General features: G+C 43.5%; 1 protein-coding gene across 7 annotated transcripts in view; it reads left to right on the plus strand.

The window, feature by feature from the left end:
• The window catches only part of Patj (PATJ crumbs cell polarity complex component), a 314,627-nt gene that overhangs the window by 231,377 nt on the left and 61,665 nt on the right, over positions 1-21,585 (plus strand). For all 7 annotated transcript variants that reach the window (XM_021159452.2, XM_029475856.1, XM_029475854.1 and 4 more), the window contains 3 exons: positions 8,552-8,623; positions 11,559-11,676; positions 13,709-13,863. In XM_021159452.2, the coding sequence (XP_021015111.1) occupies positions 8,552-8,623; positions 11,559-11,676; positions 13,709-13,863 (345 nt within the window). The remainder of the gene's footprint in view (positions 1-8,551; positions 8,624-11,558; positions 11,677-13,708; positions 13,864-21,585) is intronic.

Below are 21,585 nucleotides of genomic sequence, written 5' to 3' on the forward strand. Positions count from 1 at the left end.
CCAGAGGATCCAGCAATACCTCTCCTGGGCATATACCCAGAAGATGTCCCAACCGGTAAGAAGGACACATGCTCCACTATGTTCATAGCAGCCTTACTTATAATAAGCAGAAGCTGGAAAGAACCCAGATGTCCCTCAACAGAGGAATGGATACAGAAGATGTGTACATTTACACAATGGAGTACTACTCAGCTACTAAAAACAATGAATTTATGAAATTCGTAGTCAAATGGATGGATCTGGAGGATATCATTCTGAGTGAGGTAACCCAATCACATGATATGCACTCACTGATATGTGGATATTAGCCCAGAAGCTCAGAATTCCCAAGATACAATTCACAAACCACATATCAATATGATTATACTCACCCTCAACTCCACCCATAGCTTCTCCCAGATTCATTGCTACCTCCCTACTGACAACCTAATCTCATTTTGTCTTCTCTCTTCTCCCTCCTGATTTACTTCCCCATTGACTCCCAGTTTTGCCCTCCATATTTTTCTGGTATGTGGCCATCCACTTGATCCCAGTTGACCTACCAAGGCCCACACCCATAAGGAAAGCTGACAGTCCCTCCTCCAGCAGTCAGCCCTGTCCATGGCTCCAGAACTAGGCATGGGGACTCATCTGTGCAGGAGCTTTTACCCAGAAATTCTAGTTCCCAGTTCTATTTGCAGATGGATGAGCAGGACAGACTGCCCCTTCAGTGTATGTTCCCGGTTTGTCTGCCCCCTGGCAGTCTCATGGTTCTCTTAGCCCTTTGCCTGCCTCGTCTATCCCTATCACCAGAAGTGCCCACGCCTGCTGTCAGGATCCAATACCTTCTATATCAGAGTCACTGATGTTGATGTCTAAGAGGTCTCCTGACCCACAAGGCTTCTGAGAGATGGTATTGAGCCCGGAAGGGCACAAGCCTGTCTTCAGGAGAGCTCCTAACTTGTGAGGTGGTACACTGTGATAGGCACTGACAGACTGCAGACTCCAGTGAAGCACTTTCCTGCCCACAGGCCCACGGTTACTAGGAAACAGGAAAAATGACCACCAGAGAGTTCTTCATTTTATAGCTCTCCCCCCGCCCCATAAAAACACATAGTGGCTACCCTCACACTGATAATCGTTCCTGGCATACAAGGCTTCAGATCCACTTGTGGTGGGGCAAGTGTACATGCCGGGGTTGGGAATCAGACATCCACATCAAGTCTCTTCCTCAGGCACGATCTTCTCGAAGCTCCCCAGCCAGCCCCTGGGATCCACCTATTCCTGCCTCCCCAGCACTGGGAGTGCAGCTTACACACCACTGTGCCCAGTTTGTTAGCAGGTTCTTGGGTGTCAAACACCAAACACACAACACTTTAAGTACTGAATTATGTCCCCAACGTTCCACCTAGTATCCCTTTAGTCTCCCTTGCTCTCCTCCTCTCTAGAAAATCAGCTACATCCATCCCCAAATGTTGTTTAGAAAATTTAATAGCCTGTTGAAAAAAACTGCTGTCCAAGAAAAGCCTACTTTGTTTCGTGTGGTGTCCCTGTGTTAGAGAGCCTGCCATGGTAAGATAAACACAGACAAGGTGAGAACAGGGCTGCTTGTGTTCTTAAGTGGGAGGTTTAGACTTCTAAAAAGGAAGGGTTGGGAACTGAAGGAAGACACTGACATCCTGAGAAGATGCCATGCCTACTGTGGAATTCTGTCCTGTAGTGCATTGTGTAGTTTCTTGTTTCTGATGTCAGTTACTCAGGTGAGAGTACTAAACGAGGGCAAGTGTCAGCATTGCCAGCTAGCACCCCTGTTGTACCAGTAAAGCAGTAAACAGAAATGGTATGGCATTCTATATAGAAATAGCACCATGATATTTATGAATTTTCCCCCTTTCCACATGAGCCAGAATAGAAATGTGAAAAGTCAGGAGAGCCTTACTTTTTAATCAAGTTCTTCGCTTGGTTAAGATTGTTCCCTGATGTTAGCACTGGCGCCCAATTGTAAAACATGGTCTCAGTTTTTCTAGTGACTGTAGCTTTGTTAGAACCTAGTTTTCTTTCTGGCTGGTATTCCCAACAAGTGTGACTGTGTAAGTCTCCATTCCTGTTTCAGATCTACCATAGAAATGCCATCTACAGCAAGGGCTGGGGACTCTCTGCGAGGAACAGGAAACTGACTGTTTCCTGTGACAGTGTGCAAATTGCCAATGTAAAGTTCAAGTGCATTCAAATATGTGGCATTTTTCACAGACCATTGTTCTTTATATCTCCACCTCATAGAGCACTTGAGATTTGCTCAGATGATAAATTCCCTTTGCAAGTCATAAAATCGACACTGAACGTCTAATCAAATCCACTTCATAGACTGTTTTTTCATGTGTCCCCTTTCCTCCTGTATGGAAACAGCAGATAATGGGGAATCATGAGGAAGGCGACCTGTTGAGTACAAAGATGGAGGGGGCGTACATTTTAACACAGTTCACAATCTCTGCTCACCTCCACTAAACATCACCCACCTCACTTCTCCTGCCCAGTGACTGGTTCACTGAGGAGACTTAACTTCAATTTGGGACTAACTGGAAGGAACCACTTTTTCATGAGCATTTTTTTCTAAATGGAGGAATGAATACTACAACTATTATTCCTAATAGTTATCAAAGATGGAGGAGCAGGGCACAGGGGCCTTCAGAGTCCTAGGCTTCTTGGGAAGCAGCATGTCTCACCCCTGGCCTGTGAGGGAGAGTTTAGCTCCCTGGAGATGCCTCGGTTGCTGCTTTAATATTTAGACTGAAGAAGCTCAGACCTGGGTAGGCTGTGGTGTCTTTCAAAGGAAACTCTAAAGCCACAGAATCTTTCAGACATAAAGCATTTCTACTGAAGACCTATGTGACCTGGGCATTACTAACCACAGTGCCCGTGGCCCAGGCTGTCCGGGAGCTGTCAGATCTGCTGAGATTAGTGGCGGCTCGCATTTGCTGTATTCACTCTAAGAAACACCATTCTAATCCACACTTTGTGGGCGAGGGATAACATCTTTAGATTGGTCCTAATATTAACCCATAGGCATGTAAGAAAACCCTTTAGGCTTTTTTTTTAATCCATCAACTCTATTATTAATAGATTAATAATAGATCAACTGTATTATTAACCTATTTTATAGTTAATCAAACTGAGGCATAGATATAATTATCACAGATAAGATTTGGAAACTACCTTAAAGTAGTAATTGTTAGGGATGGGGATATAGAACAGTGAGGAAAGTGTTTGCTGTGCAAGCATGGGGACCTGAGTTCAAATCCCATGGGAAGTAGAGAAGGAGAAGTCTCCAAAGATTCCATGCCAGGTAGCCTGGGGTATGCAGTGGCAAACAGACCCTATCTCAAACAAACCTGAGATTGACCTCTGACCTTTACATGCATGTTGTGGCATGCACAGACCACACTCACATTCATGAACACGCATTATCACACTCACACACACACATCTCACATACCCACATACAGACTCAAAGAGACAGGAGGAGGGAAGGATCCTTGTGTACCAGTACTCCCAGCTACTTAGGGGACTGAGAGTTTGACCTTTACAACATCCAGACTCCACATCCAGAAATAATTGGCATTATAAATATTAAAAGGACAGTTGCGGTGTGTGGCGCACATTTACTTCCATGGCCTCCAGTCCTTTGGTGACACCTCAAGGGCAGACTTCAGGCTGAGCATCTTGTGGTCTTATGTTGTGGTGTCCATTATTGTCACCCTGGGAGTGGTCGCTTCTCTCAAGTTCAGCTGAACCCAGAGAGGAGAATATAGGTTTCTACAGAAATTATGACTCCTTGAAAGACTCTGAAGTAATGGTAAAAGCTGATTCAAACTAACTTTGCAATGTAAAGAATTCCTCTGGGTTGATCTCTACAGATGCTTGTCACTGAGCTGTGTGTTCCTGAACTACGAAGCATAAATATGCAGGCTAAAGGTTACTTTCTCTCAAGGAATAAACAACAAATTTTTTAAAGAAAAGTTCAGGTGCTGTTGGAGTTTTTAGTAACTTGCTTAACCAAAAGTAATTGTGCCACGTGCAGTCACTGGAAGGATAGAATCATCACTGAACTCAGAAACAATCTAAACCAGTGGATAAAGGTATCTCTTCGCCTAACCCTCCCTCAGCTGGACCAACCTCCTCAGCCTGGTGTGTGAATCACTCCTGGGGCTAAGCCTCTGCCAGAGCAGAGCTGACCACTCTTCCCTTGAGTCATTAGAATCTGAAGATTTCTATTCTTGTTTGGTCCCATTGTCTATCTTAGGCTGTTAATGTGTCCAGAGAGAAGGGGTACTTTAATTACCCAGTGTTAGAACAGGAGCTATGCTTTGAATAAGAATCGTATCCATAGGCTCATATTGTTTAAGTCTTTGGTACCTATTTGGTGGAACTATTTGGGAAGGATTAGAAGGTATGGCTTTGATGGAGGAGGTGGGTCTTGAGCAGTCAGGTTTTTTTTGTTTTTTGGTTTTTTTTTATTGGGTATTTGTTTCATTTACATTTCCAATGCTATCCCAAAAGTCCCCCACACCCTCCCCCACCCATTCCCCCCCCCACCCACTCCCACTTCTTGGCCCTGGTGTTCCCCTGTACTGAGGCATATAAAGTTTGCAAGTCCAATGGGCCTCTCTTTCCACTGATGGCCGACTAGGCCATCTTCTGCAGAAGATATATGCAGCTAGAGTCAAGAGCTCCGGGGATGGGGGTGGGGGACTGGTTAGTTCATATTGTTGTTCCACCTATAGGATTGCAGATCCCTTTAGCTCCTTGGAGCAGTCAGTTTTGTATTGCAAATGCCCATACCATTTTAGTTTTGTTCTCCTTCTCCCATTCTCTCTCCATCTCTCCTGCCCTCCCCCACTCCTACCTGTGAATCAAATTTTGGCTCTCAGCTACTGCTATAGCACCATGCCTTCCTGAGTGCTGCATGCTTCGTGCCATGATGGTCGTGACACTGTAAGCAAGCCCCCAATGAGCTCTTTGTTCTTTAAGTTGCCTTGGTGATGGGGCCTCTTCCCAGCAGTGGAAAGGTAACCAAGACAAGGAGTCAGTCTGCTTTGAGGATTTCAGGCCAGACTTACCTCTCACCATAACTGTCATCCAAAAGAATCCGATATGCCTTTAAGAACTACCCCTCAGAAGTGCCATATGCTGACTCGTGCATTATTAGGAGCTCCCACACTGTGCTGAGGCTTTCAGTGCCAACCAAATGTGCTGTGCCCATTTGTTTCATGAGCCAAGATGCAAAGTCAGCATCCTAAAATGCCCCAGAGCTCAGATGTAAATGCACTAAGGGCTCCGTTGGTGCAGTAGCAGGAATGTGAGCAAGTGCTAAGCCTGTGTGTAAAGCAGAGGGAAGCGACCGATGTCACTGCAGGGCCATGAAGTGCTTCTGTCTTGTTTTGAATCTCAGGTTAGAAATAAACAAGTGCAATTTGTTCTGACTTGGTAACAAATCTAAATACGGAGCCACCTGCAAACCTGTCTGAGGTTGGGAAGCAAGAGTGCGTTCTCTTTCTCACGAGGTTTGTGCCTTGGCTGAGAATGAGCTGTGTCTGGTTGGGCTCTGGCATGGCAATACTTTATCTTCTCTGTGCCTCCGGTATTCAGACTCCGAAAACAGATGACTGGGTTTGGGGTTTCTGTTTTGTTTTTAGTTCATTTTAGATAGTGTCTCCTGTAGCACAGGCTGGCCCGGCTCACTATATAGCTGAGGATGACCTTGAACTCACCTTCCTCCCCCTCCTGGGCACTGTTAATGTGTGCACCCTCACACCCAGCTTAAAACAGACCATAACAGCATCTAACACAAAAGTCCATTGTGCGCATCAACATATGTGTAGCGTGACTGGTTCACAACTGACATGTAGTAGTAGTCAGTAGCCTTTAGCTGTCATGGTCAGCACTGTCATGCAGCAGCAGCCCCTGTCCCTTCCACTGGAAGTATAAGGTAATCAGTATGAGAAGTAAGGTCTGTGCAGAGTCAGACGTCACACCGTCTGCTTCTGTCATTTCATCCTGTTACACTTTAGACATTGAGAGGAAAGTGAAGGAACAAGTGGTTTCCAGACACCAGCCCCCAGATCCACGAGGTCTCATTCCCTGTAATTAATTGTTCCTATAATCATCCCGCCAGTGTGTAGGGAAAGGTGGTAAGTACTGGGCTCCTCTGCTGTCAAATGACATAAACAAATGAACATGATTAAAAAGGTAGCTCAAGAGTCTCTGCCACCCAGCCTGTGACCTGAGCTTGACCTCTGGACTTAACTCAAGAGAAAGAACCAACTTCTTCTACAAGTTGTCCTCTGACCTTCATGTACCAACTCACACACGCACACACACTTACACACATGCACATATACACTCACACATACACACATTTTCACACACAGTACATAAGTGTAAAAACAATTTAAGAAAAGGGATAAAACAAGTTAGTATTTGCTCTGAGCAGTATCTAAATTAGAGGTTTTGATCCATTGCTAGTGTTAGAAATAAGTCCAGACCTCAAAGAAAGAGACCAGCTATTGACCACAGAGTCTACACAAAGCAGACTTTACACTTGATCAAGAAGGTAGCTCAAATACCGAATGAACACAGAGAACCAGCAAATGCGTTGTTTTTATTCTAGCTGGGAGGGAGCTGGGTGTTTTTCCCATTGCATGGCCTGACTTAGTTGGCTGGTCTGAAAATCGTGAGCACATGGGAAATGGAAGGGAGAGGAAAGGGCTGCAGGCCATCAAATTCCAAGAAGGGAACAGCAGGTTTGAGTAAAGGAAGGTTTTACTTTGTGGGGAATATTTGCATACAAGTCACACAAGGTGGGAGAGAGAAAAAGATTTTCATCCTTGTTCTAAACACAAGTGATATACTCTTTGATAGAAAAGATTCATATTGAATATTTCTGACCCTGAGGAACCTCCCTGTTGTCCCCTCACTGGCTGAATGAGGATTGTTAAAGCAGGTTTGCAGCGGCAACATGACTGAGATGCAGTTGCTCTTGGTGAAAACCAGAAGGGGTAGCCGTGGTTCCTGGTTCTACTGTAGCCTGGCTTTACTCTGCAATATCCCCATTATTGACCTTTCCACGCCCTTTCTCTGACCTGTGAAGCCACACAGTGGAGTCAGGCCACAGATGCAAGTTCATTGTGTATCCTTTGCTGGCCTGCATGAAATTCAACTCGTGCTTTTAAAATCAAATTCTTAATTTTTGATGCAGGTAGCACTCATTTAGATATTTTATTCTACGAAATATTAAAACAACAACAACAACAAAAATTTTAAGAGAGAGAGCACTTGCCAAAAATAACAAAAACAAACAAACAAACAACAAAAAACAGGGACAAGGCAGAGTTGGGGAAGGCTTGAGGCTTGAGAGTGTGGAAAAGACACCACCCAGTGCCCAGGGAGGAGTTATGGCATGGAGTGACAGATTCATCGTATAGCACATAGTCTGTTTTATAGCAAAGTGTAAGGAGTCGGGTGAAATGGATTCTAGGAACTTTTCCCACAAGAGTGGCAGAGATCTAAAGGAGTGAAATACTTGTGGCCCTAAAATTAAGGGACTGAGGGTAGTCCTGTTGTTCAGAGGACCATGGCACCAGAATCCAAATCCATGCTGGAATACAGCCCAGCCCAGTCTGAGTGCTGAAGAAGTTTGAGGGGCGGGGTGTGCTGGCCAGGATGACTCTGTGACTGGTAGGGATGCTGGGAGAACCTTTCAACCCACATCAGCTTTGATATGCTAACAGGCATCTCAGCTAGCTGTTTGTCCTAGGTTTGAGACCTAGCACCCTCCCCACACGCACCCCATTTATATATTATGTGGGGAATTAAGGCTGGAAGACTCAAATACAGACTCACATTTGCTTGAGTCAAGGAGCTAGGATTGCAAACTTCTAACACTCCGTTTTATAAGCCACTCTGTTCTTGTTTCCTGCCCACACCACCCCGGAGCACCAGAGCAAACATATCCTCTCTCATTCAAATCATCATCTCTCTGTCGCTTCGTGGTCCATGATTTGTCCAAGCCAAGTTGCAGGAACTCATGCCTAACCTAAACCATCAAATGATGTTTCAGCCTTAAATCCATCTACACAGAGAGGAGACAGACATGCACACTGTGGCCAGCATTTCAGTTGACAATGTCACCTCTGTCTGTGTGTCGACCTCCCATGTCTAGATCACTTGCTTCTCTCCTGGAGTTGAGGACTAGCTTACCTTTATTTCTCACAGTAACTCTGCCAGGTGTGCTTTGAGCCTCTAGATGAGTATCTTAAAGGGAAAGGGTACTGGAAAAGCAGGAATTGAACCCCAGAAGTTTATTTAATATTCAGCACAAATACAAGACATCAAGGAATATCTGACAGGAGTAGCCTGAGCTCACTTGTGCAAGTTTATCCAGGTTGGGGATGAAGAATGTGTTTGTGTTATTTGAGGTCATTTTTGAGATAGATGCAAAGCCCAGGTCCCTGCAAGAGGCTGAAGGTACAGTTGAGACCTGTGTTGCTAGCTGTCTGTGTCTTTTACATTTCAGGAAGACCTGTCCCAGGTGGTTGATGACAACATGGTGGCAGAGCAGCAGAAGGCATCGGAGTCACCTGACAGTGTGCGTTGTGTTTGGGGTTTGCTCTGTGGGGTAGTGTGCCATAGGAACTGTCTGTGCCATATGAACTGTCTCCACAAGCAAATTAGATGGTTGTGATGGCAAGTCCTTCCTTACTGGCAGAGGTTAAGGGTATCTTAAGACCTGGTATCAATGCACAGCTGTGTCACGGAGCACACTTGGGCACACAGAAGTGTCCTCTTACCACCAGTCTGTTCTGGCAGCCAGAATGGGTGTTTCAAAGGCACCCACGAGCCAACAAGATGGCTCAGCAGGTAAAGGTGCCTGATGACCTGATTTCAGTCTCTGAGATCCACATGATGTAATGAGAAAATGGACCCCCAAAAGTGGTTCTCTTAGCTCCACCTGGGCACACTGGGCATGCACACACAAATATTTTCCCAAGACATCCTTTGGCAGTTAAATTGTAAGACCACCATATCTTACACAATGCCATGAATAAAATTTTCAAATGGAAGAATTGGTAATTTGATAAAGATACAAATACACTAACTTTAGTGTTCCTTACATTTTGAGTTTCACTTTTCTTAAAAAGCTAGAGGTCTGATGACATCAATCAATGAAATAGCCAGGCCCTAAATCTTTGTTTGATTGGGGAAGGTGAGCTTTATGTAGCCCAGGTTTGCCTCAAACCCATATAGCCCAGGCTGACCATGATCTCCTGCCTTCTCCTCTCAAGTACTGGGTTGTCTGGCTTCTGCTGTGCACCCAGTAAGCAATCAACTTCTATCTGTCAAACGTTTGTAGCTATTAACGTTTTCCTTCTTTTTAAATCCTGGTTTTTATTTCTATATAAGTAGTTTATACTTTATGTTTAATTGTGTTTTTACCTATGTGTGCTTGCGTCTGTACAGGAGCATGCGTACATGTCCTAATTGGGGTTACTCTTGCTGTGATGCAGCACCATAACTAAAAGCTGGTTGGGGAGGAAAGGGTTGATCTTGCTTGCACTTCCATATCATTGCCAAAGGCAAGCAGGGCAGGAAAATTATATGCAGAACATGTAAATAAGGCCAAATGTGTAGGCCTGGGCATGCAATTTGACACTAGCATACTTACATAGCATGCCTGAGACCCTGTGTGGTGTCACATGCCTTTAATCCCAGTACCCTGGAGGTAGAAGCAGGCCAGTCTCTAAGTTTGAGGCCAGTTTGGCCTACTGAGCAAATTGCAGGACAGCCGGGGCCACACGGGGGGAGGGGGAGGGGAGATCCAAAAACCTCTCTCAGAAAACCAAGGGGAAAAAAGGGAGGAGGAAGGGAAGGGAGGGAAGGAGGAATGAAGGAAGAAAGGAAGGGAAGGGAAGGGGAGAGGAGGGGAGGGGAGTGAAAGGAAGGGAGGGAGGGGAAGGGAAGGGAAGGGAACAGAAGGTAGGGGGAGGGAGGAAAGAATAGAAATAACTAAAGTCCAGAGAGATGATTTTAGTGGTTTAGTGGCCAGAACTCCAGCAAACCAAATCAGCTGGCTACTGATGGAAATGGAGTGTTTTGACCCTAAAATTTCTGATCCAAAGCTCAAGGGTCATTTATAATCTGTTTTGTGGGAGGGAGCAGGCATTGTTGGTATTAATTTCTCTTTCATGTTTACAACCACCTCACAAGGTACAGCTGTCCCACCTAGCAATGTGCAGATGAGGAGGCCAAGTGCTGTCTGCAGTCTCAAAGCTCATTAGTGCCTGAGAACTTCCCAATCCATGTGTTTCTTTAAGTGTATTCTTTGATGTTGTGAGGACTGACCCTGTCCACAGAGAGACACTGATTAGTATGACTGTCTGTGACCATGGATCTGTTTAGATCCCTGAGTTTAAGTAATCTTGAGCCTCTGTGCTACCCTCCCCGCCCCCCAGATTTTAGTAATAACCCCTCCACACACACTTTATTCTTATTAGTAGACATGTAACAGGAAAAGGCTTTTTAAGTACAGGTCCAGTCAGTATTAAAGATGAAGATAGAGAGGCACTGAGGTTGTTTAACAGGTGACAGCATTGTGCTGCAAGCTTGATGACCTGAGTTCTGTTCCCAGAACCACATAAACAGGCCAGATGCAGAGCCCAGTGCTTACACAGCAAGATGGGCGAAAGGAGACTTGCTAGAAGCTGGCAGGCCAGCTGGCCTGAAGTACACAGCATAAAACAATAGACACCCTGCCTCATTCGGACAGAAGCTGAGAACTGATCCAAAAGTTCTCCACTGATCTCCTGATGTGATAATAAGTAAAAGTCAAATATTTTCATGTATATAGGTAAAAGCCTAGAGAACCAAATGAACACCCCAGAGCCACAGCCCAGCAGCTGTCCCATAAGTACTCTGACTGTAGCATTCTCTAACAGCTGACTTCGGCTACCTTCCTTCCTCAAAGTAGCTGTGTAATAATAATATTGTCTGCTGAGGGCTATTCTTGTGGTTGAGGTATCTTTACAGGTAATAGTATTTTCAAAACTAGAAAGCATAACACAAAGACAGAGTGGTTAGAATTGTCTAAGTTCTTGCAATGACTGGTATCTTGTACCGAAGAACAGAACCTGGAGTAGGTATTTCTAGAGTTCAGGGACAGCCTGACATTTACTGGAATCCAGCCTACAAATCAGGTCACCACCTCTGCTTTTTACGTGACAGTTGAGAAGGCATGGAGTCCTTCCTTTCTCTTAGTTAACACTAATATTTACTGGGGACTTTTCCAACAAAAGTACAAAACTACAAGTTAATATTCCACTCATATCCTGCTTCCCTGACTAAGCCTCCATCAAAGTACCTTAGAAGCCAAGTTGAATAGGAAGCAGAACAAAAATCAACCTAGCTGTCCCTTGCCTCCTCTCTGAGCATCCTGTTCTCTCAAAACACAACAATAATGCAACAGTTTTACAATGCTTTTATGACTTCTCTCTTTGACATTCATATGATTTTCTCTCCTTTTGTAGGCTGCCTGCCAGATAAAACAGCAGACATATTCAACACAAGTCTCCTCCAGCTCACAAGATATCCCATCATCACCAACTCCATTGTGTCAGTCAGCACATGCAGATGTCACAGGCTCTGGTATGACTTCATTGAACCAAAACTGCCTCGTGAACCTTTGGAGAAGGAAAATGTCATGATGTTTTGAGAAAAGAATAAGATTGGGATGCAGGACAGCTAGCTGCCTGGACCTCCTCTGCTTCCTTACCAGTGAGATGGGGATGCAGGACAGCTAGCTGCCTGGACCTCCTCTGCTTCCTTACCAGTGAGATGGGGATGCAGGACAGCCAGCTACCTGGTCCTCCTCTGCTTCCTTACCAGTGAGATGGGGATGCAGGACAGCTAGCTGCCTGGACCTCCTCTGCTTCCTTACCTTTGAGCTTGAACGCCCCACTACTGAATACACACACAAACAGAAAAGGCTCTCCATGTAAGCATTTGATGAAACGAAGGCCTACAGATTGCCTACCAATCTCTCCCAAAGATTAAAGTTAAGTCATAAATAATGATTCCAAAATCATAATGAAGCCAGTTTTCAACACTATATATATATTTGATATAAGCCATTTGAGTATTTGTGATTCAGTAAGGAGTTGGTGTTCAGAGCCAGGCATGGTGGCACCTATAATCCAAGCACTTAAGAAATGGAGGTAGGAGGTTCAGGAGTTTAAGGTCATCCTTAGCTACACAGTGAATTCAAGGCCAGCCTGGGCCTTCAGGAGTCTAGTCTCAAAAGGATATAGGCGAAGGAAGGAAGGATGGAATTCATTTTGTAGCTTAAATTATGATGATGAATGAGTATTGAAAATATCAGTAACTCTTTTAACAAAATTTTTTATGGCCTCAGGAAGTAATATTTATTATAATATAAATATGTGCATATATTTGTGTGTATATGTGTTTACCTTTGTATATGAGGGTGGAATAACCTTTACCAAGGTACTTGGGAACAGAAATCTTTAAGATTTTGGAACGGGTTCATATACATTATGATATAGATTAGATATAGAATTCAAATCTGAATACGGAATCCATTATGTTTTATATACACATTCATTGTACAGCCTGAAGGCTGTTTATGTCTGTATTTGAACTTTTTCCTATCACATGAAGTTAATATGTATAATTTTCTATTTATGATATTATGTCAATGATCAAAAAAATTCCAGATCTCTGGATTAGAGAAGCTAAGCCTGTGATATTAGGGATAAATTTTAAATAATTTTTTAATTGTGTATTTTACTAATTCCCTTATACATCTTAATTGTTGCGTTATAGTCTTATTTAGAAGTATTTAAGTACATTTTTATTTCGTTTGTTTTGGTTTTTACAGTATAAGACATTAAACCTAAGACCTTGTCTTAGTTAGGGTTCCATTGCTGTGAAGAGACACCATGACCAAGGCAACTTTTATAAAGGAAAACATTTAATTGGGGTTGGCTTACAGCTTCTGAGGTTCAGTCCATCATCATCATGACAGGAAGCATAGCAACGTGTAGGCAGACATGATGCTGGAGGAGGTGAGAGTTCTACATCTTGGTTCTCAGGCATTAAAAGGAGACTGTCTTCCACAGGCAGCCAGGAGGAGGCTCTGGATCATACTGGCCAGACTTGAGCATATATATGAGACCTCAAAACCCCAGCTCCACTGTGACACACTTCCTCTAACAAGGTCACACCTCCTGAAAGTGCCGCTTCCTATGGGCCAAACATATTCAGACCACCACAGACCCCATGGGACAAACCTAAATTCAGAGCCTCGTGTGGAGATGGCCTCTCTACCCAGTGCACGATCTGCTTTTGTGCTTCTAAGTAGTCATCGTGTCTAATTTTTCCATGCTGATTTTCATGGTATATTTTGAGTTTTTTTTTAAATTGAATATACCTAAAATTGATACGGTGACAGATTCAAGGAATTAATGGTTTCATCTCAGAAAGTGTCATTGCAGTGTCATGGTTTATCCAGTGGGAAAGGAGAGCCATGGTCCAGCTTTTCCCTTCATAGAGCCTCATGTGAAGGGAGAGAGGTGACAGCCACACAACCCCATCTTCCAGGCAGTAAAAGATGAGCGCATCTCCTGCTTGCTAATCATTTTGTTTTGTCACTTTCCAGGTAACTTCCAGGCTACTCTCCCAGTGGACCCTGCTCCACTCTCGGTGGACCCTGCAACATGTCCCATCGTCCCTGGCCAGGAAATGATCATAGAAATATCCAAGGGGCGCTCCGGGCTTGGGCTCAGCATTGTTGGAGGAAAAGACACACCTTTGGTAAGTATGTAGAAGTGAATTACTGTCACAGGCTCATTATGACCCAGGATACTTGAAGCCTGTCAAAACAAAATATAAAAACTTGTTCCCTAAAACATAAGGAAACTCGGGAGCTGCAGGTACTACAGTAACCTAGGACCCCGCTCCTGGTCTGTAGACCTTGCCTCTCTACCTGGAGAGCATGCTGGCTGGCTGATGACTCTCAGTGAACTCTCCAGCCCAGAAGTGAATATGCTTTGAGCCTAATGTTATTGACTAAAGGATTCTAATACCTTATGCCTGATCACAACACAGTGATTGAGGACATTAGCTTTTCCTCTGCTCCTACAGTCAGAAATTACTGCATGTAGCATCCTACGTAAGTGTAATGTTACTTGGATAGAACTGGGGATGCTGAAGTTGCCCAGGCCCACATCTAGTTGAGCTGCCAGCCCCTTACATGGGCCTTCGCTTCCCTAAGACTCTAAGCTCCTTAATTATCTAGCCTGGGCTACTGTGTTTGTCTGCCCTTTGTCATTATGAGAGGAGAGAGCTTTCCGTATGGACTTCCTTTTGGATGATGACCCATTTAGCAGGTCCAGTTATTCGAGGGTCTCGAGTTCTTCTCCTAAGAACTGAATGGGGGGATAGAGAGAGACGAGAACCTTGTGCAAATAACGACACACGGAAGCAGTCTGAGTAGCATCAAGGTTCCAATGTATTAGCCAGGCCCAAGGTTTAAATGCACAAGCAAAAGGGGAAGTGCCTTTCAGCAGGAAGGATGGGGCAGTAGAATTGCACAAGCTAAAGGGGAAGTACAGGTACTTATCAGTGGGAGGGGTGGGGCAATAGAATTGCACATTCTTTAGGCAGTTACACGGGGAAGCAGGAATGACTTGGCGGTATCAGGGTACATCTTGAGGTCAGGACATCCGGCACTGACTTAGGGCTGGAACAATCTGTGGTTGTTCTCAGAGTGGTGCGTCGGTGGCCCGCTTTTGACCCCCTTTTCTTCTCTTGGGGGAGAGGCCCAATTCAGAGATCAGGACAATTGTGTTGTCTTAATGGCTCCCAACAGGATGATATGTATGACTAAGCTGTATCACTGAACAGTGTAATGGTCAAATACCATAGAAATCTTGACTCATTGGGTTGTAGTAAAACTGAAAGTTTTTATAAACACAGGAAATGGTTTCTTCTTGCCATACTAAGGCCATTGGAGTAGTACTAAGAAACTATTCCCTAACATTGGTACTAGCTCCCTCTTAAAAGCCTGTTTTCCCCATTTTCCCAAAAAGATGTCTTAAATACTGTAAGATTTAAATTTGTATTAATAAAGCTATTTAAGCAAAACAGGGAAATTAAATTTTAGAGCAGTTCTATATAGAATGCTTTCATGATAAAAAAAAAAATTAACCCCCTGGAGGCTGGAGAGATGGCTCAGTGGTTAAGAGCATGGGCTGCTATCCCAGAGGTTATTCAGGTTCAATTCCGAGTATCAACATGGTGGCTTAAAGCTGTCTATAATTCCAATTCCATGAGGTCCAATACCTGGGCACTGTGCACACATGGTGCACATACATACATACATACATACATACATACATACATAAGATAAAATATTTAGCCATCTGATTTCTTTGTTGCAAATAAGTCTCTTTTTATGACTTAACCTAAGACAGATCTAGACTTCCTGGAAGACTCAAAGGAATGCAGTCAGCTGAAAGTCACGACTACATACATACATACATACATACATATAAGATAAAATATTTAGCCATCTGATTTCTTGGTTGCAAATAAGTCTCTTTTTATGACTTAGCCTAAGACAGATCTAGACTTCCTGGAAGACTCAAAGAAATGCAGTCAGCTGAAAGTCACGACTCTTCAGCATGCTTTCTCACTTCTGTTGGCATAAATACAGTTCCCCTCGGTGTGGGACCGCCCCGGGATTCCTGACCCCAGTGTGTGCTGCCCTCTACCACTGGCCTGTGCTCTGGTCTCTGTCTGAGGGTGCTCACCCAGCCTCCTCTTCCAGCAGTCAGGGCCTTATTGATTATCTTGCTCTGCTTCTCTGGCCATCCCCAAGAAAGGCGAAGATAAAAGTTCTTAAAGATCATTATGAGGTTCCTAATATATGGTTCTGCCATTCGAGACTATAAATCCCAGTGTCTTTGAAAGATAAGCACCACTTAAAATGAGAGATGGGACACAGCTTTTATTTCCTAACCTCACGTACCTCATTGACAGCCTTAAGTTAGAGTTACAGAAAAAATAAAGGTGTGTAATTTTTGTGCAGCCAAAAAGTGGGTCGATGTGAAAAGTGCTTAAACACATTGTTCCTGTGAAGATCTTTCCCCCTTTTTAATGCCCCCCCAAATTTTCAAATGAAGCATGAAAACTAACACATGGGTCCCATTATCCAGCCAGCAGGAAGTTTGCAAACAAAGATGGGAGTTTGTAAAAAGGAGTTGCAGGAAATGATAAGCCAGGTATGAGCAGAACCTCTCCTGGTTAGACTCACTTCAGCCTTGGTGCAGGGAAGGGCACTGTCTTCCACCCCTCCCTTACACACCCCTCGCACACACCTCCCCTTCTCACCTCTCCCCTACACACCCCTCCCACACACAGCCCTCCCAATGAGAATCTGTGTCCTTTTTGTTATGTAGCCAACGGATCATGGCCATCTGTAGAGTTAGTCTCTTGACACCTCATCAGTCCTCTCTGCCAGGACAGATGGCTTCTGAAATCACAGAGGGAGATCGCATGTCCTGTCTGTGTGCTTGCAGCCAGTCACCTGCACCAGCCTTTGAAAGCCCCGAGCTAATGACAAGGGTGAGCTCCTCAGAAGGTTTACAAGCACACCTGGCCCTGTCCTAGGAGACAGCCTTCTGCCCCTGTTGTTCTCATCTGTGATGCCACTGCCAGGCTGGCCTCTGGAGAGCACAGGCTGCTGTGATAACTTACATCTGTTTGCTCAGTTCCTCTTGCTTTGGCCTAGCTTGTGAAGCTGAGTGACGTTACCCTGCTCTGGAAGAGAGGTTTGCTAGCTAGTTCTGCTATATTTTAATGTTTGTAGTTTACAGTGGGAGAGAACCCAATGAAAAATCAAAATACTTCAGATCTCTAAAGGGTAGAAAGGAAGGAAGACTGGAGAAAGCGTTTTCTGAATTTATTATAGACTAATTGTTACATGATATAAGGAAGACAGATAAGGCAGATCATGCTGCGAAGGTGAGGTATTCGCTCATGTTTAATTTCCTGTCACTCAGAGGCATACAATTTCATCTTTTTTCCTGTCTTCCCTTGCTCTTACTGACCTTGCTGAAGTATTCCTTTCCCCGGTAAACTATGACACAGCTTCTGGAAGTCATGCAATCTGCAAGTACAAGACCTCAGCCCCTGCCAGTCCCCCCCCCCCAGCCCTGTTAACCCTTCTTAAAATGTCTGACTCTTCATTGGGAGTTTTACACCCACATTCTTGAAGAAGCAAAATATAGCACTTGAGACCATTGGTCCTGTGCTGGTTTGTGCCTCTGCAGCCTCCTAGACCACTAACTTGAAGGATCTGTTTAGCTCCTGACACAGATCTTCATGTAATAACCACGCCTTCTAGGAAGAGCATTGTCTGCCCATGAGAATACCTCAGTTGAAACGCCTTTTATTTTTAAGTTGTATTTGTAACTAGCTCATAGATTAATGTCAGTCCCTAAGACTTTGTCTTGCATTCCTAACTATGGTTAATTTGCTTCCTACCCTCTCACCCTCCCCACCCCTCTGCCATCCCTGTCCCATTTCCTCTTGAACTTGTAACTCTTCACTGAGGCCTCATCTCCCCTCCTCCCTCATGAACCTTTTCTGGCGTCCTGACTTCTGTAGGTAGACACAAGTTAAACACACAACTCTCACGTTTGAAGCTAGGCCTTCATGTGAGGAGATCATGAACTGTTTTCTTTTGGGGCCTGGGTTGTCTCATTTTGTATAACATTTCCTGGTTCCTGCCATTTTCCCACTTTAAAAAATATATATATTCTTGATTTTGAAAGACCTTAGACTGTCAGTATTATATAGTTTCTGAGTTTTAATTTTTCTTTTTTTTTCCCCACTGCCTGATTTAATATCTATTTATATGTCAGGGGTTGAACCCAAGGATTCACATACCTAAGCACATATGTCACCACTAGGCTACAACATGCACAGATAGTGTAATTTATTATTAGACATAAATGCTACAAAATGATACCAATTTAATCCATCTTATTACACAGTTGTGTAAGGTCTGCATTATACTTTACTAATGTATAATTACTAAGGTAGATGCATACTATACATCAAGATAGAGGGCCCTGGGCTTTAGCACATTATGTAGCAAAGTTTACCTACTAAGAAATTAAAAGGGAGGGCTGGAGAGATGGCTCAGTGGTTAAGAGCACAAACAGCTCTTCCAGAGGTTTTGAGTTCAAATCCCAGCAACCACATGGTGGCTCACCACCATCTGTAACAAGATCTGATGCCCTCTTCTGCAGTGTCTGAAGACAGCTACAGTGTACTTACATTGAATGAATGAATGAATGAATGAATGAATGAATGAATTTTTTAAAAAAAGAAGTTAAAATGGAGAAGATCTTTTGCCACAGCCATATCTATCCTGAAGGACCCTCATTGAATCCCATTATATTATATTCACTCACTTATGACTGCTTCTGACAGTTTGGAAGTAGGACTGTCGTAATTTCAACTCCTGGATTTTTTAGAGCAGGCAGGAAGAAAGCTCCTTTGCATTGGTTATCTGCTGTTCCCCTTCGTGTGAACCTTGCATAGTCTCACAAGGAGCTTGGCACGCTTTGGCACGTAATCCCCAAGGCCCAGCTCCTTTCTGTCATTATTGCTTAAGTCATATGTTTTTATACAAAACATCTTTTTACCTCCATTTTGTTTTAAAATCAAGCAGAGTTTACAAAGCCTCTATGAATTGCACTAGAAGAATGTTAACAAATAGCCCTCTGGACTTGGTCATTCAGGCTGTAAGAGTGTGACAGCAAGCAATAATATTGTGCAGGCTGAGTACAATTTCAGTAAGTAAGGAACAAATGGAACTGTGGGGACTTATAAAATGTAGAGCACATACAGATGCATGCAATAACAATTAGTGAGAGAAAGAAGCCATGGATTTAAAGGAGAGTGGAAAGCGGTATATAGGAAATTTTGGAGGGGAGAAATCTCAAAGAAATATAATGATCAACTGTGAATATCCCATTTCCTTCATTAAATCTGTATTTCAGTATAAACAATATATTCATGTTCATGAGTAGCAACTTTTTGTTAAATCAGGCTTGGCATGAGAACTCAATTTTAGGTACATATGAGCCTCTCATTAAAGTCTTAAGTATTTGTAAACTCTCGCAGCAGCTCTTGTGTTTACCTCTTATGGCTGTGGCTTTCATTTCGTATATTAATTACTTGGTAAGTATGTGTGTGTGTGTGTGTGTGTGTGTGTGAGAGAGAGAGAGAGATTACAACTGACAGTGTAAAAAATTGTATCAGTTGCATTCAAACTATTCAGTCAACCAACGGCACTGGCAAGTAGTGATGTTATCAATTTGACAAATACTAAATTTCTTTTAGTCTTATTCTGTTGGTTTATAGAAAAGCAATACATTTAATATACACTTGACTTAGAGACATCCAAATTGTTTAGCATTTTAAAAGTATAACATCTGTTGACTTTATATATGCCTTCAGTCAATAACGCTCTCCTGGGGAACTGAAATCAAGTCCCTTCTCACTCTTGAATCTCATGAACCAGTGAACTAGTGCCAGCCACCCTGACTCAATCAGGAGCTAAGTCTTCGGTGTGACGCTGGGAGAGGAAGCTCACAGCTCATCCTGAGCCTTTTCTGGACTGCACCTTTGTTTGCGGTCTTCTTCCTTTCTTGTTTAGAAGCTGGGCCTCACTACAGTGCGCAGTCTTTCCTTGAACCCATTCTACAGTGCAGGCAGAGCTACTGCCTCAGCCTCCCAGGTAGCTGGGATTGCAGGCCCACATCACCAGCCCCAGTATAAGCAATTGATTATTAGTGCTAAAGATAGAGTGCACAGCTACTGGAGAAAGAAGAACCGGACATTTCCTTGTATCATAATCTTTCTTGAGAGAAGGCAATGAAGGAGGCAGATCAAGGCAGGGGGTGTTGTTATGATCAAAATACATTATGTGCATGTATGAAATACTCAAAGAACTAATAAAAAGTTATGCTTTCACCAGGAAAAAGAGCAACAATGTATACATTGAAATTTCCATGGGAAGAGAAACAGTAGAAATGTTGGCTGTTCTCGGTCTTGCATTTATACTGTACTGACAAACCTTCCTCCCTTTATTTGCTATATATGCTCCTAAAATTAGATGTCTGTGTCTGCAGGCCTCTTACCATCCAGTTACTATCTACTGTATGGTAAATAGTTAGTGTGACTAAGTGGGGAGAAAGCGGGAGTTTTAAGTCTGGGATGACTTTAGATGACATGTGGTTCAGTTAAGAGCTTCACTGACATTGTTAAATGTCATGAACATAGAAAATCCAGTGGGCTACGTGCAGAACGTCAGAAACCCTAACTCCTCAAGCTCCCAGGCCTCATTCCTCCACCGTGCTGCACTTTATTTATTTCCAGATCAAGTCTACCTGAAAAGCTTTCTTCCTAAAGCATCGGGTTAAGAGGCTGAGAACATAGCTCAGTTTTAGAACACTGCGTTAGCATGCGCACATAAGGCCCTGGATTCAGACAGACCAACACACACATAGAGAGACAGACAATGGCGCGAGAGGGGGGGAAAGGAGAGAGGAAGAGAGGGAGGGAGGGAGAGGCAGACTGAGACTCACAGAATCTGGGTTTTAAGAAGAATCCTAAGAACCTGTTCTTTGTATTTAAACAGATATGGTTTAAGCTTGCAGTTTTGCTTAAAATGAGATAAACTCCATCTGCTTAACTCAGCGTTTTATATTTGGTTAAGTTCAGTCCTGTGTTTGCAGGGAAGATTTGAATGTAGTTTGGGCTCTTACTGTCCTCGCCACATCAGCCGCACTTGTGGGCTTGGCCTTTCAGCTGAGAGCATAGTGCTTGGCACTGCATAGAAGACATTGTCTGCTGTGACTTCTGAACAGTGACCGCCAAGAACTCTAGTTAGTGATCTTTGAAAGCGGCATGGCTCACAGGAGTCTGAGCCATGGTTTCTTTCAAAAGAAAGAAATGCCCATTTAATACAGAATATATTTAATATTGATTTTGGTCCTCGTGGGTCTTTCTCATTAGGAACAGTTTTCCCCTGAAGGCCAGATAACAAGATCTGACACCTTTTTTTTTGGAATACTGATAAGTGTTTTCCATCTTAAATGTGAAATTTAATGTAGAACTTTTCTGTGGTTAAAACATCCCTTAGGAGTTCTCATAGGGAGTGTGGCTGGAGGCTTTTACGAGTGTAGCAAAGACTGGCTTCCCTTCTAGGGTGATCCAAGCCATGGAAAGCATGCCTGCAAGCAGGAAACAAAGCCATGTAGACACAGACTTGCATAATTATCTACCATAGAGTTCCCAGCCAAGGTTTTGTCCTGAAATGCTTATTAAATTAATCTACTGAATATCTACAAGTGTTAAATATAAAACTTTCATTCCCACAGTGTAGAGCTTTTTAAACCCCTTCAGCCCACAAAGACATTACTTAATTTTTCTAACACATGGCTTCCTTAAGTGTTA

This window comes from Mus caroli, chromosome 4 (genome assembly GCF_900094665.2).
Source record: "Mus caroli chromosome 4, CAROLI_EIJ_v1.1, whole genome shotgun sequence".
Taxonomy (NCBI): Eukaryota; Metazoa; Chordata; class Mammalia; order Rodentia; family Muridae; genus Mus; species Mus caroli.